The sequence below is a fragment of the Drosophila guanche genome, unplaced genomic scaffold (genome assembly GCF_900245975.1).
Source record: "Drosophila guanche unplaced genomic scaffold, DGUA_6, whole genome shotgun sequence".
Classification (NCBI taxonomy): Eukaryota; Metazoa; Arthropoda; class Insecta; order Diptera; family Drosophilidae; genus Drosophila; species Drosophila guanche.
In genome coordinates, this window is record NW_022995752.1 from 3,384,006 (window position 1) to 3,411,710 (window position 27,705).

Below are 27,705 nucleotides of genomic sequence, written 5' to 3' on the forward strand. Positions count from 1 at the left end.
CCAATCGGATCCCAATTTGGTGATCTGATAGATATGGCCATTCCCTACCTTCAAATTTGTAGATTTGGGAGGTTTTCGCCCTTTTGCGGGATCGGCTGCTGCTTGTAACAGTGTGAGCATACAGAAGTCTGGATGCAAAATTTGGTGGCTCTAGCTTTTATGGTCTCTGAGATCCAGGCGCTCAATAAGACGGACGGACAGACAGACATGGCTCAATCGACTCGGCTATTGATGCTGATCAAGAATATAAATACTTTATGGAGTCGGAAACGTTTCCTTCTGTGTGTTACATACATTCACTTTGTGCACAAATACACAAATACTATACCCTATTTACTCTTCGAGTACCGGGTATAAAAATATGTTGTACGACAACCAAACATTATAAAATTGTCAGACCGATTACCAGGCCAACAGAAATCAGCAGAAAGCTGGCTGCCGTGAAACTGAGCGCGATTTTTAAATGTGCATTAACTTGGACATTTTGTATTCGATCTGGGCGTACCCCACCGTTTCTCCGATCCTTTTCAATCAGTTTTATGCCAAGGACTTCTAGGATTAGGGATATAATTTCTATAACTTCGCCATTTCTCTCCGATCCTGACGAGATACATGTCCTGCTGAGCGGAACGCCTCATGTATCATTTGCATCCACCGAGGAATGCTAGGGAAGCCCTTGTTTGTATTAGACATTTGACATGAATATCCCAGCCCGAAAGTATTAAACACTTTTATAATAAAGCCACCCCCCAAAAGCACGCGGTTATTTTTACAAATTGAATGGCTTTTATTACTCATAAGTAAATCTAATTTTTGATCATTTTAATTTTTTTAAATGACTGTCATTGGGTTGATGGCGTTGGACTATAAATTCAGGGGGAATTAATCTTAGGTCAAAATAACAGGCGAACACGTCGGCAGCCCCGTTCATGTAATACCCGTAATCGTTATCGGCCTGTTGCTGATTGTAGCGGCTTTTGCTCCACGCCAATCAGCTGCAATAAAGCTTTGTTCACTTTAGCAGGCGAACCAGACAACAGTTCTTTTCTGACATTTCTCATGATATCATGATACTCGTAAGCGGTCTATTGTTCGGTGCAGCGGCTGTTTCTGCTTTTGGATTACTATTTTTTGTGGTTTCTCCATTGGTGCATGCAGTTGGACTGCTCATTCTCGGGATCGTTTGGCTGTGGCAGCGGCATCACTTCTGTCACTGGCTACGTCTTGGTGTTCCCTTTATTCGGGCCACGCCCTTTGTGGGGAATGTCTGGCAATTATTGCGCGGCAGCTGCTGCTTCGGGGATCAGTTCCGACAGCTGTACGAGAGTAAGGAAGCTGCTGGTCACGCGTACGTGGGCATACACGTGCTCCACAACCATGCCCTGCTACTGAGAGACCCGGCTCTGATCAAACGAATTATGGCTGATGACTTCTCCCAGTTTTCGAGCCGTTTCGAGACCACAGACCCCATTGGAGACACGATGGGTGCCCAGAATCTGTTTTTTTCCAAGCACGAGACGTGGAGGGAGACGCACAAGATCTTTGCGCCCTTCTTTGCGGTGAGTAAGGTGCGTCAGATGTACGGTCTGCTGGAGCACATTGGCCAGCAGCTGGAGGAACACATGGAGGGGCAGCTGAATGGCAAATCTGAAATGGAACTGGAAGTCAAGCAGCTGTGTGCCCTCTTTACAACAGACATCATAGCCTCTCTGGCCTTCGGTTTAGAGGCGCACAGTCTGCAAAATCCCGACGCAGAGTTTCGCCGTATGTGCGTCGAGGTCAACGATCCGCGACCCAAGCGCCTGCTCCATCTCTTCACAATGTTCTTCTTCCCGCGATCGTCGCGTCTGGTTCGCACCCATCTCTACTCCGCCGAGTACGAGCGCTTCATGCGAAAGTCAATGGACTTTGTACTGGCCCAACGCGAAAAGAGTGGCGAGAAACGTCACGATCTGATCGACATATTTCTGCAGTTGAAGCGTACCGAGCCGCCGACGAGCATAATCCATCGCCCCGACTTCTTTGTCGCCCAGGCATCGTTTCTGCTGCTGGCTGGCTTCGACACCTCATCATCGACTATCACCTTTGCGTTGTACGAGCTGGCCAGGGCGCCGACGATTCAACGACGACTGAGGCATGAACTCAGTGATGCACTCAGATCCAACCGGCATCAGCCTCTGAACTTTGATTCGGTGAATGGTTTGGTCTACCTCCGTCAGGTGGTTGATGAAGTACTGCGGCTGTACCCTCCCACTGCATTCCTGGATCGTTGCTGTAATGACGAAAAGGGTTATGATCTGTCTTCTTGGAACTGTGGCAGAGCTTTAAGGTTACCTGCAGGCGCACCTGTGTACATCTCCGTTCTGGGACTCCATCGGGATCCAAAGGTACGTCGACTATTAAACGATAATTTGGTTATCCAAAACTTTATGTTTAATGAATTTGCAGCACTGGCCAAATCCGAACAAGTTTGATCCGGAACGCTTCTCGTCGGAGCAACGCCAGCAGCACCATCCAATGACGTATTTACCCTTTGGTGCCGGTCCTAGGGGCTGCATTGGCACTCTGCTGGGGCAGCTGGAGATCAAAGTGGGATTGCTGCACATACTCAAGAACTATCGTGTGGAGTTGTGCGAGCGGACACTGCCAGAGATGGTGTTCGATCCAAAGACTTTCGTGCTAACTGCAAAGGGGGGAACCTATTTGCGTTTTGTGAGAGATACTCTATGAATGTATGTGAACATACATAAATAAATATATAATTTTAGTACATTTTTCGCTATATTCATTTTTATTATTGGTAATTGAATTTTTCACATGTTTTTTCTGTTTAAACTTTTCGCAAGTTCAGCTCAAAAATGTTCACAAAAGTTTCTTGTCAGTTGAGTTGGCCAATTGCTGTTGTTACTTATCTATCTGGTAAGAGGATTAGTAAAAGGTTCTTTCCAAGAGCTGTATAAACGCTTCACTAATCTTTAAGTAGCTTCAAAGATAACTATACATTTCAGTAGGGACGACCGTAAAAGTAGGTTTTAACATTTCAGGGCACAGGCTACTTTAAACAGATCTTTTGTGAGTGGTTCAACAACAACAATTGTCCAACTCAAATTTTTCGACAATCATCAACCATGGATTTTGTATTTATTTTTTTCGGTGTTTGTACAATTTAAAAAACTAACTGTCGAGCGTTTCGATATCTCTTTTTACAAATTATCAAAAAATAACTAAAGCAATTTTACACAGACATTATTTTCGTATCCAACATAAACTACAGGCTAATAACTAATTGCATTTTTGTTTTCCTTTATGGGTTTTGCTGTTTTTTGTTTTGTTGTTTTGCTCACGGGGATTCAATGAATTTGCTTGCAATTTGCTTGATTTAAAATGCTAACTACACGCTAAGAATACCAGTTAGCAAATGTACAACAATTACATATTTTGGGGGTTGGTGTGTGAAGGTAAAACTTTGTGAATAATAGTGAAATAAAATACATACATGTACATACATATGTATGTATGTGTTTCTGTGTGTGAATATTGTCAAAGCAAAATGCTAATTACATTCGTGAAACTTTCAACTGGAAAACTATTACCATTTTGATTGATTCGATGATTATTACAATTTGTGGATTACATGTTGAAGGTATTTCAATATTATGATTGTATGTGTTTGGGTATGGCATGTATTGTATGATTTTTGTTTTGTTTTTAGCAATTTACGATTTGCATTTTGTTGTATTTGAATATTTTCTTATAGCGAGACTGGATGTCTCTCTTATGGAAGCAATAAATCAAAAGTTGAATTCAAAATTTTAGCAAATTAATAAATTTGATTTTAGATTCTCTTCTCTACGTGAATAATTCTGAATGCATATAATTGTATTTTTGTTGTATATGTAAATTGCAAGCAGCTGTTGCATTTGATTTGATTTTTGGTTTTTCCTAATTCTGCCACAACAACTTTTTGAAACGTGGGTTGAAGGGGAGTGACTGGACACTCCACTTGTATCGTATCGTATTGTATATATGGGCATACATATATGGCTATAGATAATTACATTCAATAGTAGTGTAGTGTAGTGTTTTGACATGACATAAACATTTATCATATACCCACATATATATAGCGTATATATTGCATACATATTATTCTCACTTTTAGGTTGCAAGTAAACGTATTTTTGCACACTTCTTAGCCTAGTACATTTAGTTATGGTTTACTTTCTGCTTGCTTAGTTAGTCTTCTAATACATTTTACAAAACAGGGACGCTACTATCTTCTATCCTGCATGACCACCTGCTTGAGGGCACCCGCCCGGACACTGGACTTCACCTCGTGTCCGCCCAGTGAGGCGGTGCCATCCCGCGCAATGTACAGCTGAAGGCCAGAAGCTGCAGGGGCAAAACATGTATTCAAATTAATACCAAAACGAATTATTAATATATTCTTATGACAACTCACTCTCTGCCGACTCCTCCAGCTGATCCAGTTTTGTATCCTTCAATATCTCATCGATCAATGAGTCGGGATTTACGCGCGTCTCCTCCACACGATCCGAAACGCGGGGCCCATCATCCAGTGCCCCCTTTTTGCGCTTCTCGCCGCTACTTTTCGAGCGATCTAGAGATCCTGTTTCACTTATAACTAACGAGCCGGAACTGGGATTCCTGTAGAAACAAAGCAAGAGATGACAAAGGTTAATTTGGGTCTTTAAATAAAACAAACTTAAGCGTAAATAATTAAAATTCAGTGCTCTATTTGGCAGTTGCGGTAACTAAAATAAACAGAAGAACAGGCAGAATAACGTGGCAGAACAGTACAAAATGTAGACACTCCATTGGGTCATCATATCATACATATATCATGCTTGAATATATATATATATATCTCTTTTTATTGCTGAATATCATGAAACGACAGACAGTGCCAACAAAGTGATGCAAAGTCCAATCCAAAATAGATCAAAAATAACTGGGTTCATAAATGTATATCATACGGAACGAATAATGATTGAAACAAGCCTTAAGAATGTTTGATATAATATGGAAAACACTTTTGGGAAAATGAAGCGAAATCAAAATTGGGAAATTATAGGTATGAATAAATCATAGAAATTATGAAAATTATGGAAGTTTATGGTTAAAATGAACTTGAACGTATGATACAAGTGCAAAAACATCTAGTTGGACTTCTATTACACAATATTTAAAGCAATTCTTAAATAATAGATACAATTTTTCAATGAAAATTTAATCTAAAATGCCCACAAATACATAGAGGGATCTACATTCATATATAAAAATTGTAGTAAAACTTGAACAACTAGCATAGACACATAAAAAAGTGAATAATCTGGAACTATCGACTGCACATTTTACACACACAGAACACATCATGTATCCTTCCTAAAAGAATATAATATATGAACTATATGTGGAAAATGCACTGCTGGGAGGAGTGCAACAACTCAGGAGTAGGATTTACAACAACTTAAAAGCTAACATTATGCAAAGGCCACTAAGCAGCCATAGATCGAATGTGAACCCACATCATGGTGATGCTGGGGCGGCGTATTATCTGTGTGGTGGCCAGCGGCGATAGCGTTGCGCCCGACATAGACATCGTGGTGGCCGAGGCCATGGCGGAGGCCTCGGCAGCCGCCGCAGAGGTGGATAGCAGCAGCGAGGCCGCCGATGGATTGGAGCGTATGCTGCACGCATCTGTGGGACTGGCGGCCAACGAACTGAGTGCATCCCCAGACATGACGTTGCCCAGCCGCGGACTACTGCCATGGCCATTGGGGGATCCCACGCTCATCTGTTGGTGCTGCTGCTGCTGCTGTGGGGAGTAGGATGCCGGGCCGTCCACAGTGTCCTGGCCGCAGCTCGAGTTGCACTGGAAAGTGATGACTGCGCCGCTGCTGCTGCTGTTGCTGTTGCTGCCATTCGACGAGGATGCCGAGTGATTGGAATGTATGCTTGCCAGTGTGCCACACGGTGAACAATTGGAGCCCAGGACATAGCAAGTGCTAGTATTGCCGCCAGCCTGCTGCTGCTGCTGCTGCCTGTTGCTGCCGCTCCCAGAAATGGTGGCAATGTTGTTGCTGTTCTGGCAATTGTTACCACCGCCGCCGCCTCCACTGCTGCTGTTGCTGTTGTTGCCATCGAAGAGGCGACGAGGAACTCCACTGAAGCTTCTGCATTCGGTCGAATATTCGTTTTAGACACACATTTTAACATACAAATTATCTTGACAAAATAAAAACATATTTTTTCGGTTGGAAAAACTTAAAAACAACTTAAAAAAGAGTAACCAAATTATTGGTTGATATATATAACAATATCTTCTATAAAGTTTAGAAGCTTTAGATTTTGATTTATGCGTTTTATATATGATAAGAGCATGTCTTTTGGTAGGGATATTCGATATAGATACTGATTCGATATATAGTAGGTGTTTCGGATATTTTTGTGGCTGTGTATGTGTTTGAAGATATACATAAACAAAAAGTAAACGAAAAATAATTTACATATAAGTAAACAAATGAGAAATTTAAAAAAAAAAAAACCTCAGTTCATTTTAATTTCAATAAAGACACCCCACCAAGAACTCCCTTATATCAGTCTTAATGCTCAAGCGACAAATATAAATTCATCTTATTCTACAATTAAAACAATTTGAGATGTATTTCCCATCAATTTCATTATTTATTTCATCCATTACGACATGAAACCCGAGTGGACACGCGACAGCAGCATGCCCCTACAGTCACACACACACACACACACACGCACATCTATCTCTCATTGATATAACCCTGACCTGTCGCCCATGAACGCTGTTGCCCACTTCAAATAGACGGAGACCAAAACTGTCGGACCCAGAGCATTTAAAGGCCAGGCCCTGACAATTTATAAGCACCTACACCCCGCATTCCTGCTCTACGCTTTATGCTCCATGCTCTACTTTGAGCTCTCTGGAGCTGATTCTCTATGCAAATTTATCAGAGATTCGCCTCAAATTGAATTTTAAATTGGGGGAAATCTGAGAGAAGAACAGACCATAGAGGGTCGCACAAAATTCATAAAAATTTCATACAAATAGCCAACATCACAGAGGGGGCGTAACGCCTCTCTGCGTTCAGGTGGCCCTGCACTTGGGCCACATCCTTGTCCCAGATTCTATTTCACTCAGGCTCTGGCTGCTGGTGACCTCAAGGGCTTGTCCATGTTCTCGTGGGCGGGGTTAGAATGCCAGAGGATGCGGGTAGAAGGCCATTTTGCAGGTAAGGCTAACTAGTTTACACACCATTTAATTACTTTACGGCAAATGCTTTTTGTTTGAATGCTCTTTTGAGTGCTTTTTAGTGAAATTTCTTAAATCCCTTATATTTTAGATCGGAACTGTTAGGGTATTGTGTTCTTCTGTGTTGATTAGATCATTAATTTCACCAAGGGAGAGGGTAAGTAAGAGAGGAGGAGTGTGTTTAGAAACCAATTCTCTATAAAAACATAATACTGTACAAGGTTCGGGGTCCCAAAATGGCATTTAAATATGTTATAATCGTTATATTAAACTTATGTCTACCTTAAAGGCTTTTAAGACTTAAGACCCATAGAAGTACTTTCTAAATTATTAGTATAAACGTTTGAACGAAACGAAACGAAAACAGAACGAAAAACAAAACGAAATTTAAGAGTAACGAGTAACGAAATAAAGGTGTAACGAGTAACGAAAATATATATGTGAATAATCGCATGTTAAATGGAAACGAGAGCAACGGCTGTGTGTAGGCGGTGGACCAGGACGAGGAACAATGACGCTAGAGAAACGGTCTGCTGGCATTTTTCTAAACATTCAAGAACACAGTCTAGGAGTCTAACGAGTAACGAGTAACGAGTAACGATTAACTGTCAACGAGTAACGAGTAACCCATTCTGCTTGCTAGTTGGATGATCTTTGTTTGATTGTTGAAATGAAAATAAAAGCGCGACGAACCTCATTAGCTCATAGGCAGCATTCGTGGAATGTGGCCGAACGATGTAGGTCTCCTGTGTGGCCAGCGGGGTCGAGGAAGTGCCCTGCAGTATGTTACGCCGATAGGCCCGCTCGAAGGGTGTGCGCGACATAAAGGACACCGAGTTGGCCAACAGTTCCGCTGGGGAGTCCACCACGTCGTAGTTGAGCAGCCGATTCACATAGCTAGAGCCCAGGGCTGGCTTCTCGGCCGATTGGATCAGGCGCGGGAAGCTGGGTTTTCTTTCAGTGGTGGGCGTGAGGAAAGGATCCGCTTCGATGCGTTCGCTTACAACATCTGGAATGGTGCCCATCGATCGCATCTTCTGTATGGGATAATGCGGACTCTGTGGACTATCATTGCCATCCTGTCCGATGAACTTGGCATTGCCCACCTTGATGTGATGGTTCAGGTGCGTCTGATGCTTCACATACAGCTTCCCCGAGGATCCATTCGAGGTGGTGGAGTTCTTGCGCAGCCCCGTACCGAAATGGTGATGCTGCTGGAAGCGCAGTCGCTCCTCCAGCGACTGATCATGGATACGCTGGAACTCTTCGCGCACATCCTGCTCCGAGTAGTCGTCGAAGCAAAGATTATTCAGCGACTTCATCTTGGGTATCTTGGCGTGCTCCGCCAACTGCTTGAGCCGTCGCGGTGAGTTCCGATCCAGTTCCATCGAGGCCTTGTGGAACTCCATTTCCAATATCGACAGATTTTCCATGGACTTGATCTTGGCCACTCGCGGAGTGTGGTAGTTCTCCTCCAGGCCCGAATCATTGTCACCCGAGTCCTCATTCATGTACTCATCCGTGTCGCTGGCCTCGCCGCTGTCGTAATACTGTGTTGTGGTCGTCGCTACCGGCAGGAACTGTGGCTCCACAGTCGGCACCTCGGCCATTGGTGTGTGAAAGTCCTCAAATTGCAGAGTATTGCCAGTGCTCATGGTGGCATTTGGTGTCGAATACAACTGCTCCTCGCTCACATACTCAATGGTGGTGGTGAGGCTCAGGTGGGTCGTGCTGTGGTGCACATGCTGATGGCTGACTGGAGCCACAAGGCCCAATACTTTTGGTTGTTGCTCCTTCTGCTGCTGCTGCTGCTTCTCCTTTTCGTGACATTTCCGACCATGTGGTATATTCAATTTCATGGCATTTATTGCCCTCTGATTGAGTCTATTGAGTAGAGAAACGGATTTTCTAAAACGACTATAGTTTGTTGTTGATTTTTGCATTTGGACGATGATTCGTTGATTCGTTTTTTTTTTTAATTCGATTTTTACAGATAATTGTATTTTTTTAAGGCATTTATTGCATTTGGTTAGTTTTTGTATTTATTTTTTTCCATTTCCCCATATTAGTTTTTATATACAAAATATATATAGTATTTTTTGTTTAAGAAAAAGAAAGAGAAACAAAAATTGGTGTTAAAACAATTTAGCCAACAAATTAATTAAAAATTATATTAGTACCAATAAAAATAAATAAATTATAAGAGCTACCATAAAACCAGATTAAAGGGGGGCAGAAAAAAACCAGCCATGGGATTAAATGTATGACCTTAACCGTTATTACTGCATGAATTTAAGTTAATTTTCTTACAACTAAGTTAGGGTTTTAAAATATAAATTATTACAGCATTAACCACAGACCTAAATGTGCGAATGGAATGAAAAACCATTAAAAGCAGGTTGAATAAAGTATGGGTCTTTTAATCCTAATTTTCACCAAATTTCCCACTTTACAAATAATGCTCTCCTGCTTTACTTAGCTCAAGCTTGTGTGTGGCACACACAACTTTTGTGTAAAGGCCAAAAGCCACAAATCTCAGGGGCAGGCAACCTTTGATGAAGTCATCAGAGCTTCATATTTTAGCGAAAAACAATGCTTTCGCTCAAAAATGCTCATATTGTGTGTACCCAACCGACCCCACAGTCCAACCCAACCCTAACGCTAATCACAGACAACATGCAGCACTTTTGAAATGCAGCCAACATGCACATTCTATCTGCCACACGAGGCATAGTGGCGGGGAACAGCAGCCAGCCAGCCAGTCAGCCAGCAGCCAACCAGTCTGGTCACGGAAGGCACAAAGGATATTAGAACGCTCTTGCCATACACGAGTTTGCATGCACTTGCCGTCGTTTGACCTTAAACTTTTGCCATGGGAAATTTGTTGTTGCAGCAGTACAGCATCCCGCATCCACAGCACAATGGCTCGTGGCGGCACATTTACTAACTAGAAATTTGCATAACATAATTGAAGGGAAATATCTTCAGACGGAAGACAGACCTGCTGCCGAGTGTGGAGTGCAGATAACCTCCACTTTATAATGAAACTGTCAGTTAGGATCGCTGACGTGAAGGTTTAACCTCCTCCGTAGGGTTACGTTTTTTTTTTTAGGGATTTTTGAATGAATTATTGCTAAGCTAAGGGGATATGGTCATGGGTAGAAGATATTTGCTTGCATTTTTGTTTAGAAAGTCTTTCCACTATTTACTCTACTTTGTGAGTGAATTTAAAGCTTAAAAGCGAAAAACAGGTACGAATTTTAAGAAAATCAAAGTTCTTCGGAAGAATTTTAGTTTGCATCTGTTAGAGAAATGCATGAAAATGGTAAAGAAAGTTGAAATATACTCCTAATAGAAGACGTTGTGATAGATCAAAAGATCACATTTGCAATATTCGACAACATTTTAGGGCGCTCTTACTTGAATGAACTCATCTACATTACATATTACTTTTACTTATATTTATCTTTATCTAACTTTACCTTCGACAACATGAACGGTTGATAGATGGACTAAAAACAAATGAAACATTCACAGCGTCACTTTCGAGGCCCAAATTGATAACTATGAATTCTGCATATACTTTTGTAAATTAAACGAATAATGTTCAGGGGAAAACCAGTGAATAGAATAGATAATAATCCTATTTGTAGCACTTTAAAATTACATCTTAGAGCTGTACCTAAACTAACTTAATGTATAAAGAACCGAACGTCTAATCAAACTAATGACAGTATTCAAAGAAATAATTCATATCTAAATTAAATACTAAAACTGAACTAAAATCTAAAGAATAAATGAATAAAATAATTTTGGAAAAATTCAACTAAAATAATATCTTAGTGTAAGTTTATGTGTTTTTGTGTGTGTGTGTGTTAAAGTTGTTGTTCCAATATGTTTTTGTTTTTTTTAGTACACATTGAACGTGCAATTTGGTTAGAGACTCAAAAACAAGTCCTTAGACTTAACGCTTGGGTTAAAAAGGGAGCGAGTTTTGTTGGTTTTAGACACAGTTTTGTACAGAGAGAGAGAGAGAGAGAGATAGATGGATAGAGAGGGAGAGACTAAGCTGTAGGCTTTAGCATTTATATAGCGCATATATATATAGTTTACAGATTAGAGAGCAGATTTTGGTAGAAAGAGTACACGAATCGTAGGCAAAATAAATCAAATTAGGTAAAAAAAAGGTATACAAAGAAATGAAGTCGTAGGCCTTTGTACACTTTATAGCAGAGAATGTAAGGGATACTCCAGGGATATTTCCAGAGTTGATCAACTTACCTAGCATGCCCCGAATCGCCCTCGGAACTTTGCCTCGAATGTTGACTGTGCGAAAAACTACTATAACCCGAACCCTTTGACATCTGGATGGCAAAACGGACGAGTGAGGAGGAGGAGTAAACAAACATATTGGTTAATTGGCCCACTGGGTGCAATATATTCCATGCCGCCACTCACTTGACTAGTATTACTGGAATTCCTCGAATGACCCATTTCCATTAGGGCGGCAGTGTTGACTGCATTACCGCCGCCGACACCGCTGCCGACGCCACCGCCTACTCCCGAGACTCCTGTGGTGCCATAATTATTGCTACCAATGATCCCCAGTCCTGTGAGGGCATGTGGCAACGGTGTGATGGCATTGGAGGCAGCCGCAGCGGCATGCTGCTGCAGATTATCCGTGGTAAGCGTCACCGCCGACTCCGAGGACTCCGACAGGCCAGAGTCCGTCACAATGGCCGCTATCAGAGCTTGCGGGTCGAGCTCTGAAAACGAATAAACCAAAATATAAAGCTTCAATCTATTATGTTTAGAGGTAAGTCTTACCCTCCTCCTTTGTGCCCGACACGGGTCGCGTTCCAGGCAGCGACTGATTGCTGGAAACTCCACCCAGTGTGGCACCACTGCCGCCCAGGGGAATGGCATTGCCGCCACTCCCACTGCCGATGCTGGGCAACGCCGTAGCAGTAGGCGTTTGCAGACCCACTCCAGTGGCGGCATTCGTTAGATCATCCATGGAGGGCTTCGTCTGTTTGCTTTTTAGACTCGGGGTGGGTCTGGTATAAAGAAAATTACATTTCAAAAAGGAATTCTAAGATGATGTCGAACCACTTACGCCTTGAAGAGTATATCACCGCTTAGCATATGCATTTTGATGCTTACTCTTAGCATGGAATTGTCGAGACGATGACGCGAATCATAGCCCTCGAGGAGAAAGCGACGCGATGTGAGGCCAGCGCCAGCAAATTCGGCAAGATTGAGGTCGATAAAACCTAACTTATAGTAACTGCGACCGCCTTTCATCTCCTTTCGTATGGAGATGCGCAAAAAGCACGGATCCAGTACACCCGTCGAGGCATTTGCGCTCATTTTGCAGGGAAACTCAAAGCTGCGATTCCATTCCACGCGATGATTTTTCACTTCCTCTCTGAAGCATTAAAGACATTTAGTGTAAAGTAAATTCTAGATGTGTACGTGTATTGTATGGGTCTTACCGACTGCTGTACTCCTGAAATGAACCGCCATCCAGTAGACGTATCTTTGCAAAAAGCACCTCGTTGACGAGGGCAACCTCAACTAAATCCTGCAGCTGCACTTCCACATTGAACTTGTACTTCTTCTTTTTCATCATAAAGGCCATGCCAGGGGCGCTAGGCCCGAGTAGTGTCATTCAGTTCCCTTCCAATAATCCGTGGCCTTTCACTGCTGCGTCTCCAAATGGTTGAAAACCTTTAAGGCGGTTGCCAGGCACCGCCTCTGCACTTGGCCCTTGGGGTTTTTCCTCTAAAACTGTTTTCCCCTATGTGTTTTTTCACTCGGAAACTTTTCACGATTACTCTGTGTGTGTTTTTGGTGAGTTTTGAGTTTGCTTTGCTTTTTTAGTTTATTTGTTTTATCTTTTTTTATATTCTTTAGTTTTCTTATCAGCGTTTTTCCCTGTTTTCCGGCTGCTTACATGCTTGCGATTTTCAGGGTTGACGTGGGGTGGTGTTGGTTTTGGCGGTGCTGCTGCTGGGCTACCAACTGCAGAAAGAAATAACACACACAAAAAAAAAACGAAATAAAATATTAAAATCAGTAAAAGGTTTGAGTTTTAAATTAACTGAAGTGTGTGTATGGCTGGCTGTGTGTTATAAATACATTCAAATATTTGTTTATTATAAATTCCGGCAAACATAAGTAATTTTTCAAATACTTTTATGGTATATTTTGGGCACAACACAGATTGAATTTCCGTAACCCCGATCTGAATACTATATTTTATGCAACTATGCATAAAGACCTCAATCAAATATGTATAAATTTCGATATTCCCTCGCTTGGATGTTACTTTGATCATTCAACAAATTGACTGAATTCATTTAAAGAATGAACCCAACCTGATTGCATATATTTAATTGAGAAGTGCGAATATATTGAGAGACAATCCGAGAATTCCCAGAATCGCACAGCTAACAGAAACAGCAGATTAGTCATCAGTCTAAAAGCGAAAAAAATGTTGCAGAGAGCTTGAGATGAAGCAGAATGCAAACAGCAAACAGCACAAAGATGGTTGTGGTATCTAGAAATAATCGCCCAGACAAAGAGACAGAGAAAAACCCCATGATGGCTGAGTAATGCGTCACCGATTTGCGTGTTTAAATCATGAGAAACGCGTCGAAAAATCCATTCAGAATTATATAGCAAATTATACAAGTAAATATTTGCATCCAAGTGCCAAGAAATGCTGGGGAAATGGAAGTCCTGTTCCACCCATTGCGTGTGTTGGTCTTTTGAATTATTAAAGTGTTTTCGCAGCTCAATTATAGGTACTATTCCAGATATTAACATTAGATAAAATGATTGACTGGTATTATGTCCTTGTGCCAAAGCGGACCGAAAAATGTACAAATGCCTTCACGCGGCATATTTTTAGGCGCCTGCCACAGCAGGAGGAAAATTAATAAACAATTGATTATTCAAGAAGTGATTTATGGCTTTTGATGACTGCCATAATAAGAGCACGGGCGCTGGGGGAGCCGTCATGAGCTTCAGAATTCAATGAACCATTTTAGGAGGCATTTAGTGATGGAAGGACTTGAAGAACCTCCAAATTGGGTTGCAGCACTTATCGATTCAGTGGAAAGCGCCAATAGCTATAATCTTCTTCCCATAATCCCTGCCTATCGCTCGTCCTTCATTCCTTCATTTATTGCCAGATTTGCTAAGTGATTTGTCATAACCACACTGTCCGTAATGCACACACAGACACACTGAAATCCCCGTCACGCCAATTATGTCCATTACCCACATTAGCCGCACCAATGGCCAACACAAACATGGCCAAAACCAATCAGAAAATACACACAGAAAACCATTAACCCACTTATGCCCTCAGGGGGATTATGCCACTGGACACTGGATATCGTTCATATCGTACCAAAAGTAACACAAAAATCACTGGGAAATGTTATTTTAGTAGATTTTTCCCTCTCTTTTTTTGTGTGGGGGGGGGGGGGGGGGGGGGGGGGGGGGGGGGGGGGGGTTAGTGCCGCACCCAAAAGTAATCCTGAGTTTAAACTGAAACTGAAACAGTTGAAGGGGAGCGAAGCAGTGGACATGCGGTTGAGCGAAGGGAAACTTGAGGCTCAACTCCGCGTGCAACCAAAAAGCTAAAAGGGATTGCTCGCTGACACGTAAAGCCACAGACTGACCCACTAACTGACTAACAGACTTACAGTCCCACTCCCTTTTTGGAAACGGACTTGTAAAATCCTTACAATCCACGTCCCTTCTGGCTACCCTCTGCACGAAAAGGCAATCACGAGACCAGTGGATTTCAGAGGACAGACACTCCCTTGGCAAACTACGCGTAAAACTTGCAACATTGTTAAGGGTCTCTCCTCTCCTCTTAATATCCTTTTCATTAAAGTCAAGTGCGTGGGGGGGTTGGGGGATCCGTTTTAATGAGTTCTTTCTGCTTTTCACTAGACTTTCTTTCCCCCAGGGACTCTTTTTCGATGATGATGAGAAAAGTTTCCACTACTTTAATTGCCAAATTGTTCCTCAATCAAATTTGATTAAACCATTCTCCAAGTGTCAATTAGCCAGTGCATTAGGGGGAAGGGAACACAACACGTAAATTAATCAAAAGAAAAACAACCCAAACAGCTTTGATTATGTCACATTGACCTTTACCTTGGCACAAAACGAAAACACAACATTTTAGGGGACAAGGTGGCAAGACACGGTTGTGGCGGGCATTTTATTTATTAACAATGACGCAGCATCAAAAACTACTTTATGCAAATTTATAAGGAAAGAAAAATAGAGAGAGGGCCGGAAAGAGCGAGAGAGAGAATTTAAGAAATACTTTCTTGCAAAATATGCAACAAATGCAAATAAGAACAGGAAAACAAAATACATCTTGGGTGCGACTCTTGGCATCGCATTGCAAAAGTTGGCAAAAGAACAAACAACAACAAAGCACTGAAAAAAAACAAACAGCTGGCGCCAGTCGATGACAGTCGGACTATAAACAAAACGAGTCGAGTCTATCCGTGGGTGGGTGGGGAATGTTCGAATGAAAACATTTGAGTTTTCCATTCAATGCAAAGCAGCGATATTTGTTGCAATTAGGCAAATTAAGAGTTCAGTTCAATAAGTTGTGAATATCGTGGCAGAAAAAGTCATTTAATTAGCCAGAGGAGAAAAACAAGTTGTGATACGCAAGAGTTCAATATTTTATTGGAAGAGATTTCTCGCTGTAAGAAGATTTGAGCAGAAAAAGAAAAAAGTTGTTTAAAACTTGATATTCATTAAGGCATATTCCTTGATATTACTGCAAATTTTAAATCATCATACCCACATTTATTGTGTTTCTTTGAAAGCTTTAATCCTAATGGCTTTTAAATAAATTCCAAGATCTACCTCCGTAAATCTAACCGTAAATGCCAATCGTGTAGGTAAATACTGTTACTGCCACTAATTAGACCGTTCCCAGAATGATTTCCCCCCTGTCCCAATGACTCGACAAATTTCCGTGTGCAATGTCTTGTCTGTCTAGTGTGTAATGCTTTCCCATAGTAAGATCCCTTAATTGCCAACTATCTTTGGCACTAGCTATTACAGCATACGAACTTCTACATACATACGTACATATGTGTACGAGTGCACCACAGACACACACATATGTGGGATGTATCTTTGGCATTTGCCTGGTAATTACATTGCATTGCAGTGCGCTTTTCCCCCTGGCTTTCTCATCTAAACAGCTAATTCGAATGTGGGGGGGCGCAATCGTCGCAACGTCTGCTTGGAGGCCAAGTCCATGAACAGGCAGGCACACACTACAATTCACACAATTAATTCCACCAGATGCATAATGAGATGTGAAGCTTGTATGTTTTAAATCAAGCTCCAGACAATGTTGGTGTCTGTGGCACTAATCAGTCCCCCGTCCCTAGTCCCATCCTCTCACCTACCCACCGTTAGATGCGACAATTTGATAAGCAGACATCTGACATCTGAAATTGTCAAGCAGCCGGCAAAAAAGAAGCAAATGAGGCAGTCCGTAGTGCTGTCTGTGGGGTTCAGCGAGGGCTGACATTGGAATTTACGTGGCTATCTTTTAATTTTAACTTGATAACTTAACTTTGATAAGTCTGTTCATCATCAATAACATTTAATAAATTTAGTCGTAATATAAATTGACAAGTCTCTTATCGGTGTGTAGATATCGGTCATGCTTGTACTTGTACTTGTGGAGTTCAAGGTTTTATTTAAAGAAGTATCTTTTAAAAGAAGTATTTTTAATCGTATAAATGCTATGGATTTCACAATTTTGAAGCTTTTTGGCTCATGTTCAGCAGACACATAAATATTGAGGTAATACCTACCCAACAAACTACTTACATAAAATAATAATAGACAAAACTACAAGAAAAGTTCAAGTAAGCCTAGTTTCTTCTTCTCATTGAAATATCTTACTCACTCCATTCAACATCAAATTCATAAGAGTAGCGGGTGTCCCAAATTTTTACACTTGTTCCCATCTTGATCTTTTAGCAGTTCCATTCCCACATTCCTCATCCCACCCTCTCTATCGTCGCGTTTGAGTAGTGTTTCCGTTACCCGATTCTTGATTCTCGATTGCTCGATTCACGTATTGCTGCAGCTGTTGCACATATGTCGCAATGCTTTTGCATTCTGCCTATCGCTGGCTTCTCTTTCCTCTCTCTCTATCACTATTTTTTTTATGGGTGATCTCCCAAAAGCCTTTCACGCTCCCTCTCGCAGTGGCCGCCGAAAATATTTAAACTCTAATGATGTGTAAAGAACGGAGACTTATGTAGTTCACTTTGGCTCTGATCGGATCGAAGAGTGAGAGAGCGAGAGATGGCTGCTGGTGGGTAGCCTTAACATATGGCAGCACACGAAATGCCAAAAGCCACGAGGTCAGTCTCCCACTCTCCCAATCTCCCGACGCCCGATTGCCGACCCGACCAAACTGTCGGTTGAGTGAGTGAGTGACTGCGTCCATAAAGATAAGCTCTGTTGGGGGGCGCCTATAGAACATAACGGCACCAGCGATAAGTACTGTGCACACACAGGGCCTACCCTACCCGTCGATGCTTCATCAATGCAAAGTGCAAACATAATCGTAAATTGGCAAATAAATGAAGTGGCAGATGAAACGAAATATGTGGAGATTCTCTGAAAAAGCAGGAAATGGGAACGGATTTCATGTCAATTCACACATTTTGTGCCTTTTTGTTTATTGAAAAATTAGCTTAGTTATTGGAAAATATTTTCAAAAACATTTAAAGCTACAATTTACGGGTAGCTATTTTTTAGATCCTATGAATGTATCATAAATTCCTTTAAAGGTTCCCTTGAGGTCTCTGAACTAAGACTCTTTCCGTGATCCAATACTCCTTCCATCATCCCCTTTATACTGTAAAACCTATGAATGCTAGACTCCTACCCAAAATAATCTTCAAACAATCATCTCAATTTCCAGAAAATAAACTTCCTTCACTCTTGTGAACTTCTGTAAATTGGCTTCAATCACAATTTTCTAACTTTGTCAGGTTTTCAAATTCGAATTCCCAAATCCACCCCACAACACAGCCGAAGTTCAAGCTAAAGGGCCAAACACGTGTCTTGATTGAAAAACGGGCTGCCCGTTGAGTGATTTCTTCGTTCCATCTCACTATGGGGAATTTTACCACCTTTTCTGGCCAAAACTAATTTTTCAAATGTCGATCAAATAATATTTTTTAACCAATACACATAAGAATAACACAAGAAGTCTTTCATTTTACGTACCCAAAAATGAATAGTCAGCTCTTTGCTGTGAACAATCAAAAATCAACCAGCTATTTAAAATACCTTTGATTAGTCTTGAGAAGAATTAGGGTTATTTGAAGACCCTCTCAGAAACATTTTTTTTACATTTTTTCGGGTATTTTGAAACTTTTCACGGACAATAAAATACGCAGATTCTCTAAATTTGTGTACAATCGCACAATTATGATAAATTTGAGGTACTTGAGATATTTTTTGATTTGGAAGTTATTAATTTTTGCCACAAAAAGGGCCAAAATGCCCCATTGTGCAACTGTGGTACAAAACAGACGCAGACGTTGATAGCAGACACCACGAAGAGAAGGGACACAAAGAGGAGCTAGGGGAGAGACGAAAACAAGACGAGACTTGAGTCCCAAGTTGTCGCGAGACATTGACCTTGAAGCCAAGTGTTGCAGAAGCCAACAAGCAGCAGCAGCAACAGCAGTGCTAAAGAAACCCCATTTTAAAGGCAAGTTTACTTCAAACAGAAAGAAAAGAGAGCGAAAATTGCCAATGCAGTTCGAACACCCACTGTCTAGCTCTCACTCTCGCTTTTTCTCGCTCGCTCAACGTTTCGACACATTTTAGCATGAGAGCTTTGCACGTCACGACCTTTTCTCCCGTGGGAGGTTATATCAATAAACCTATGGCCTTTTGGGTGCCACAGGCAATAATATTATTTTATTTTTATACAGTGACGTCCACTCCAAAGAAAAGGTTACCATAAAGAGCAAGGAGGTTTACCCTTGAATGTAGGCAATGGAACTTTAAGGAGCTGCGGCTCCTATTGCACTTCAGGGTCAACTGTACTTCGTTATACAGCCTCCAATTAAGAGAGAGTGCTCTGAGAGATAGGGGGGAGAGAGCGGAAACTTTTATTACATGCACATGGTATAGAAAGTTTATCCTCATGGACGGGCGAACGCCTTCATCTTTCATTTGATTATATAACTTTGTGGCCATTAGTCGACAGACAGCACCAACCCACCCACCGCCAACTCATTAGGGCTGTTCTGCAACGATGATAAACCACCTGACAGCGGAGGCGTACTCTCTCCATCACTCACCCACAGGCAACAGCCACAGACTCACTCTATCATTTGGCTCTCACTCGCATACGGCTCTCGCGACAGATAGCAGCTTGTTGTCGGCGTCGTCGCCGTCATTAAGAGTGCAAACTTAATTTTCCCCACAACTTTTTATACCCTTCAAATGAGAGTTTTATTCGGTGAATCATTTGGTTGTAAGCCAAAGAAATCAACAAAAATTTATTTCTATGGTAATAAGTGATCCAAAGATCATCTCCTGCTTCAGTATCTTCAAGTAATTTTCAAGTCATTCTTCTCAAGGATTTCTACGCTAAATTAAACTTCGTCTTTACCACATTTACCCAGAATCGATTAAAATATCTAGATAAATATAGATCAATCCCAACTGTTTTTACTGTTACTGTTTTTTAGTTCTGTATAAAATGAAAACGAAATTTTAAAGGGCATCAATCACTTCGTTCTTTAATTAAAACCTACGACCCCGTTCATACTATTTTCTCTACTTCTGCTTCTGTGTTTAGCACCCTACATCTCTCATGGAGAAGGATGTGTCGCTGAAGTGTTAATGAGGTTACGCCTCCAGAGTGCCATTGCACCTGGCGCCTAGCCCCGGGAGTACCGAGAGTACGGGTAATTGTGTCAACTTACCCGCATTATCAGGCCCCACTAAAAGTCAGTCGTCTGCACGAAAGGCCAACACTGTAACAAGAGAGAAAGAGATACGAATCAGAGGCTACACGTAAAGTTAGTGTCATCATTAAAAAATGGTTGTTCCTCAGAAATGCTGAAAAAAAACGTAAAGCACTTTAAATGAAAGAAAAAATATCAAAGGCTGCAGCCAAGTCCTGACCTACATTTTCAATCAAAGCTAAAGTGCAGCAAAAATAAAACATACTTGAGTATAAAATTGCGCAACAAATGACCCAAGGAGCTTGGGCATCAAAAATTGTTGCGCCACCGCCCAAAAGCAAGCTATAAACATTTTGCAACTCCTTTTATGGGTTTTTATTTTCATTTTGATTTAAAGCTTCGTCGGAGGAAACTGTTTTTGGCAAGGGAAAGAGCTTACCATCGCACATTTATAATAGATGGTTGCTATATGCCTTGAGTGCGGTGTAGAGAGTACTCGTAAAGGAAATCGTACTCTTTCAGGAAGCTTCCTTTTTTATGAATACTTCTAACCTTTTCTTTAGTCACAGCTGCAGAAGCTTAATTGTTTTAAGTTATGACTTAAAAGTCCTTTAAAATGTTTACTAAACATATTTTTCAATTGAAGGATTATGAATAGTTTATTTACGTGAAATTTGTATTTCTTTTACGAGTGTGCAAGAGATTTTTCAAACACCATGAATTTATTTTATGTTGCATTTGAATTGTTTAAGGTGTCTCGAATTACAAGTTAGAGCGCACCCATAAATAATTTCGCATTCCATTCCCTTACCCCCTTTTACAGAAATTACTTTACAAATACATGAAAATGAATGAATGAAAACTTTCGTGTTGCCGCTTCTAAAGGCAAAAGTAAACTGAAGCTACGGCGCTTAGCTTCTCTCTACGACTTATCAGAAATGTAATAAATGAGTTTCTATTGTAGACACATATAAATAAAATATATAGTCGTGTGCCTGCGTATATCTGTTACATTATTCCAGCACACGCCCATGGGTTCCCCCATGGCCCATGAACCAATGGAAGCAATAACATTTCCAAGCTATCGCCAGTGTCCAAAAACGATGTTGACGTCGCGTCTGTTGGCAGGCGACAACCAACATCCACTACAGCGACAGCATTTTAAACGAAAGTGTTTCACTGTCAAATGTCAGCTTCAGCTTTCAACTTTAGAGACGATAAAAAAAGAGAGCCAAACGAGAAGTAAAGCTGACAATTTTTCTTGTTTTCAACGTAAATATTACAGTGGCAGTAGAGCACTGAGAGGAAGTGAAATGTGAAATGCGATGATGATGACATCATAGGAGACCCGGAGGCAGTAGAACCAGAGATGACAGACACGGAGACGCAGAGATTGGAGACCCCGCGACAGACAGATATCCAAAGCGTGACTTATGCCTGAGGTTAAAGGCGGGAGGTAATGTTCTTTTTATTATTATCATATTAGAATGTTATTATCATCTCTCGGGGAAATAGCTCGGCATGAGCTGTAATTCCAAACTCATCCGATGAACTCAACTGCAATTTCTCACCTGCCAGAGGTTCTTCCATTGTTCTACCGATCACTGACTGACTATATATTTTCCATAGCACCCACACACATAACAAACAACAAAACGAAGGCAAACAGCAATAACCGTTTATTTTTATAGTGTGAAAAATTCCAGCAAATCGAACGAATCAAATCGAATCGAAATGTTTATTGTTATGCACTGGAGGGGGAGTCGTATCTGGGATGGATACAACAACTGATAGATGTATGGATAGATCGATTCCGCTGACGCCATAGGGGAGCTGACATTCAGATATCCAACAGATAAAGATACTATATACTTTAGATAGATAGCGACAGCTGCTGACAACGTCATTGTTGTCTCGCGCAATGGAAATGGAAATGGCTGCTAGGAGTAAACAAATGTTGGAGCTGCTAAACAATTTTATGACGTGGCTCTGCTGCCAACATTCATTTTGGCCAAAAAACGATGGGGCGTCCGAAGTGCTGAAATTAATGTTTATGCCTTTTGCAAATTAAGCGCGAAATAAATGGTGGGAATGTTGGGAAAATCTTTACCCACCACCAAGTGGCAATGTTGCAAGCAGGTATTCTCAATGGCACTTGAAAGAGATCTTTTTTGTAGCCTGAATTTATCATGGCAAAAATAACGTCTGAGACGCTTCTTACGCGTCGCAACTTTTATACCCGGCACTCAGTACTACATCTGCACCTTAGCGGTGTTTTGTCAAATTTTACATTTTTTTTTCATCTGTCATCTATATCTACAACACTTCTCACATCAACACGCTCCATTAGCTCGCCATCCTATCCTCCCCTAGAGCCACACACTGCAGAGTCAGGGCAGAGGCAGAGGCAGAGACGTGTCTGCGCGAAGCAGAGTGTGAATGAGAGAATGTGAAAAAAACAAATATAAGCTGCGGGACGGGGTGGGTTTAGCCACTGCAAATAAATTTCTTCATTCTGGCTATAATAATGATCCAATCTGATCCCAATTTGGTTATCTGATAGATATGGCCATTCCCTACGGAATGGCGTTTTTAGTTTTCTTTTATCTTCAAAATTGTAGATTTGGGAGGTTTTCGACCTTTTGCGTGGGCGGAAGGGGGCGTGGCTCATTTTTTAAATACAATTGTAACAGTGTGAGCATACAGCAGTCTGGAGCCAGTTTGGTGGCTCTAGCTTGTATGGTCTCTGAGATCCAGGCGCTCAACAAGACGGACGGACAGACGGACGGACAGACAGACATGGCTCAATCGACTCGGCTATTGATGCTGATCAAGAATATATATACTTTATGGGGTCGGAAACGTTCCCTTCTGTGTGTTACATACATTCACTTTGTGCACAAATACAATATACCCTATTTAATCTTCAAATACCGGGTATAAAAAACGAGAGAAAAAAAAAATGAAATCATGGCCGAACAAACGATTTTCATGTTTATACGTAATTTGTTAATAATTGGGGGTTTTTTCTCTCTGCGGCTCTGTAATTGTTTGGTAAAGCAGGATGGTCTTTCAGGCGATAATTATCGAGTACAAATTTGCATTTAAATATAGCTCAGAATGTGGAAAGTACACTTGCAATAATTATAGCCAATCACTTCAAATGTGTTTAACCAAAAAAACGAAAGCATTTCCCAATTTTTACACTCAATCAGAAATCAATAACAGAATCGAATAGTTCGTTGAAATATAATAGTTCACCTATAAAGTTTTATTTGATTCATTTCCATTACTTTTATATTTTCGCCATTACTCTTTTACTCAATTTCAATATAAATTCAATCACTTTCATTCACTTTTTCCAATAAAACGTTCCACCCCACCTCTCAGTGCTTTCGTTTAACATACTTTTTGGACTCTTTTTCTTTTGGAAAACGACTTTGTTTTTCCCTGTGGCAGCGTCATCGGGCGGTCTGTGGCCCAGTGACACAGACCATTTGTGCGCTGGCATTGGTCCAAAAAAACAAAATGCAAAAAACAAAACCCCAAAAGAACTTTTAGCCCTACAAAAAACTGCAGTTGATTACGAGTCGAGGCAGTAGGTATACGTACTGCTGGTACTCGTAATGGCAGGGCGGGCATCTGCTGTGCTAGCAAGGGAATTTGCATTTATTACAAGTATTCGTAGTCGTATTCGTATTTTGTGGCAAATCTCTAAAGGTCATCCCTTTGGGGCGGGGTAACCCTGAAACCGCATTCATTTTAGCACAATTTCTGATTTTATTTTAAAGGCTGTTACTACTGCTTTTTATTCCCTTTTAATGCATTATAAAATCAACGACCAAAAAACGTAGATTTACTAAACGCGTTAAGTATTCGAAAAAAAGCCCTAAAAAATCTTGTGCGCAATTTTCATGATGACGCAATAGCGACCCCCGCTGATGAGAGACGGGATGGATGGACAGCGACAGACAAGACAGTTGGCTTCCGTTGACCCTGGTCAATAAACTATAGGGAAAATGTGTGGAGAATAGACGGAAGAACACTAAAGTGTCAATAATGTGGGCCAAGCGGAAAATCGCCAAACCGGAAACTCATAGAAAATATATCAGCTATCTAGGGATACTCATACGAACACAAATTAATGATTGAAAGCAATCATTGAAGTGACAAAAGAACCTTCGAAAGTGTCCTATATTTGTGAGAAATAATTGTGTACATGTCCATGGCTGTAAAGTGTTCGTTGTCCAACGCTCAAGAGCAAAGAAAACAGTTCAAGGCAGTTCTTTTGTAGTGGAAAAGCTGCTCCAAGCGAGTGCCATATTTCTTAGAATAGAAAAAGCTAGAGGAAAAACAATCAATTACTGATAACATATTCGTTTACTTAAGAGTAAATTAGTGTCAGCTGTGCCTAGAGATTCATTCGAATAGATTCTTTGGTGTCTGGGTATAGAAAAATGGAATTTACGTCGGTAAAGTCCTGCTCAAACGATTGGGCATAGATGCCCGCTTATAACTATACAAAATATAATGAAAGAATAATATACACCCACAAATATATGAGAGCAATAACCCGATATAAAGTAAAATCAAATATAATATCTAAACATATGTTCTCTCCACAAATGCACTCTTATTTAATTGCCAAAAACCAAAAGCAAAACCAAAAACAAAACTCCATTAAAAATCAATCTAATACCAACGCAAACGTCAAATTCCGTCTAGTTCCGTCATTGATAACCCCGAAATCTATTTGTACAAACAATTATTATGCCAGATTGTGCTTGGCGACTATAATTAAATCCCAATCAAATCCCCAGCTTCAAGAGTGTGGCTCTTATCAGTCCTTAACACACACACACAAGTCGGTCAGACGGGAGCCCCAGGGAGCACTTTTATCAGTGACAGCGGGGACACGGGGCGATAGTATTTTCTGATATGCTTATATATAAAGTTCAGACCGGCGCGATCCACTAATGTAAACAAAGTTTTGCAGTCTGGCTGTTATCACAAAATGTATTCTATAAATCATTACAGTAATGTTTGCGAATATCCATAGCTCAAGTGGGGGTAATACAGGGAGAAACTCTCTTTCAAAGGTGCCTGCCTCCTCAACTGCAAAATCCATTCAAGCTTGCACTTTGACAAATCCCGCTAGTCGACGGTAGCCATTCTCCTGTCGCCATTCGCCTGACTAATGCCGATTAAATCCCTGTCCAACGGAAGGTCGTTACATCCGACAGCAGGATTACCTGGTGTAGAGCTTTGAGTAAACACGACCTTCGAAGCAAAGCCCGGTGCAAAATTACAGTGGAATTCATTTAAATTGCATCGTACAGAATATCAAAGCGAACCCGAAGCGAAAACCCTCTCTAACGCTATGCCCTATATAGAGATATGTGCCTTTATTGTTCAGATATGCCAGCTATAAAACTTATATATAAAAGGTTTGAATATTTGTGCATACTGAAAACTTTTTAATACCTTTTTTTGAGTGCCCTAAAAGCAAGTGCAAACATTTTATAAATTGCGATATGATAGGAAAAGAACAATAATTTGAAGCGTATTATTCCGAGGGAAAGGGGAACTTGTGTAATTTATTTATGGATCTTTATTAGAATTTCCGATTCTCAAATCAATATAAAACGCAATCTTCATATTTTTGATTTTTGATATTTTTCAAGATTTGTGTATGCATATTTTCGTTGCTTATTTACTTCTGTAATCCAAAATAAACCTTTGAACCTTTAACAACTGTCTCAACTTTAGCTCAAATTAAATTTAATTATATTCCCTCAATCCTTATACCCTTCATTTTCAAGCTAACTATAGGATATTCCGTTATTTTAAAAACCAGTTTAAAAAGAGCCGCCTGACATTTCTTTTACTGCATTATTTATGTGCCCGCCTTTGGCTTGAGTGTCCTGTTGTGTAAGCTTCTGTTTTATTTGTGTTGCATACACCAAGGCGTTCCATCCATCCGCTTAATATCCTGAAAGGGGAGGAGTACGTGGCGCTCTCTGTTGTCCTAGAGGAAGAGGAGTTTTCAGAGCTCTCTGTTTCTCTCTGCTGTCCTGCTCTAAGAGCTTCCCGCTGACATTCTGTAGGGGATATATTCTAGGCGCTGCCCTTTAGACCCCCACTTTGGGGTCGCTCTCTCTCCTACATAAAGACCTTGCACCATTGCGTGTCTATGAACAGCGTGTGCGACCATGCACTAACTGCATTTTAATTGTGCCCTGAAATTGATTGTCGGCGCTAATGACGTTGAACATGAGGGACCAGCGAAAGCGAGAACATCGTCGTAACACTAAGCCACTCACTAGGGGAACAAAAAAAATCAATGAATAGTAGAGAGACACAGGAGAAGTGAAGAGAAGAGAAAGAGTAGAGTAATATTATGGCTGAATGGGCAAACATACAATTTCACTTTCAATTTTCAGGCTATTTTCAAGGCAATTTCCGTTTCGGATTGCGCAGGCCCCCGCCCACGCCCACACCCACACCCTCGACGGCCCACACTCTACGAAAAAGGTCGCAAATATCATTGAAAAAAAAATACAAGCAACTACAATTCCAAATTGAAATTTGCATAAATATCCGCCTTTGTGACTTTTGTTTGGAGGTCTACTCTGGCAGTGCAACAAATTAATTTTCGAAATCTAAAACTAAGCGTTTCTGTTGTACGAAGAGAGGGATAGAGGAGTAGGGGGTTCTTCCCGGTGTTCGGACTCTTCGTAATTATTACTTTTATTCTCTTTTTATATTTTTACTGCTGCTGTTACCCGTCGTACGTGACTGGAATTGTAAATTGAAATGCTTTTGATTTTCTTTTTTGAATTGCAGTCCGAAAAAACGCCAAGGCACGTCTGCAATTTAATGCGATCTGCTCTTACTCCCAGCACTGGAATGTTGTCGTCTGTTGCATGCCCCTCAGGAGAAGCGCAGGGGAATACAGGAGAGTGGACTCTGTCCACAACTTCTGTTTATAAATGGATTCTAAGAGGACACATGTGTACGCGGGTACGTGTATGTGCCCACGCGGATATGGGGGCCACAATTTATGTGAAAGGGTTGTCACATTTTCTGTCCGTTCTTTGTGTGTGGCGGCGGCTCCCTACTGTTGGGTGTTTCTTGTTTTCTCTTTGGTTTCCCATTGGCACCATGAAAAGCGAAAATCTAGAGCAGCAGTGAGGAAGTGGCAGTGCCTTGCGTTGTTTCTCGTAAAGTCAAAGTCGAATGCACGTATTGAAATACCTTTTTGAAATAAAGCAGCTTGATGCAGCAGCACATGGAAGTGCATAATGTTGCTAGAAGGGGAACGAATAAAGGAGTTCAGTAAACTCAAAGAAAACGACAAGAAAATACACACGCACACACACAAAAGCC

At 41.1% G+C, this 27,705-nt stretch overlaps 2 protein-coding genes across 7 annotated transcripts in view; one reads left to right on the top strand and one right to left on the bottom strand.

The window, feature by feature from the left end:
* The first annotated feature begins 1,052 nt into the window (after positions 1 to 1,052).
* Positions 1,053 to 2,770, top strand: LOC117587956 (probable cytochrome P450 6t1). The gene is made up of 2 exons (XM_034278960.1): positions 1,053 to 2,387; positions 2,449 to 2,770. The coding sequence occupies exons 1-2, from the start codon at positions 1,068 to 1,070 to the stop codon at positions 2,728 to 2,730; spliced, it is 1,602 nt and encodes a 533-aa protein (XP_034134851.1). The 5' UTR covers positions 1,053 to 1,067; the 3' UTR covers positions 2,731 to 2,770.
* Positions 2,771 to 3,156: 386 nt separating this feature from the next.
* LOC117587953 (protein FAM102A) overlaps positions 3,157 to 27,705 on the bottom strand; it is a 52,265-nt gene continuing 27,716 nt past the window's right edge. Inside the window, exons 3-12 of one of the 6 annotated variants that reach the window (XM_034278956.1) lie at positions 20,335 to 20,385; positions 12,802 to 13,330; positions 12,423 to 12,734; positions 12,134 to 12,363; positions 11,765 to 12,072; positions 11,588 to 11,670; positions 8,000 to 9,223; positions 5,550 to 6,197; positions 4,463 to 4,668; positions 3,157 to 4,392 (exon numbers count right to left, since the gene is read on the bottom strand). In XM_034278956.1, the coding sequence (XP_034134847.1) occupies positions 4,274 to 4,392; positions 4,463 to 4,668; positions 5,550 to 6,197; positions 8,000 to 9,223; positions 11,588 to 11,670; positions 11,765 to 12,072; positions 12,134 to 12,363; positions 12,423 to 12,734; positions 12,802 to 12,977 (3,306 nt within the window). In that variant the 5' untranslated portion in view covers positions 12,978 to 13,330; positions 20,335 to 20,385 and the 3' untranslated portion in view covers positions 3,157 to 4,273. The remainder of the gene's footprint in view (positions 4,393 to 4,462; positions 4,669 to 5,549; positions 6,198 to 7,999; positions 9,224 to 11,587; positions 11,671 to 11,764; positions 12,073 to 12,133; positions 12,364 to 12,422; positions 12,735 to 12,801; positions 13,331 to 20,334; positions 20,386 to 27,705) is intronic. The other 5 variants (XM_034278953.1, XM_034278951.1, XM_034278950.1 and 2 more) reach the window with 5 other exon arrangements.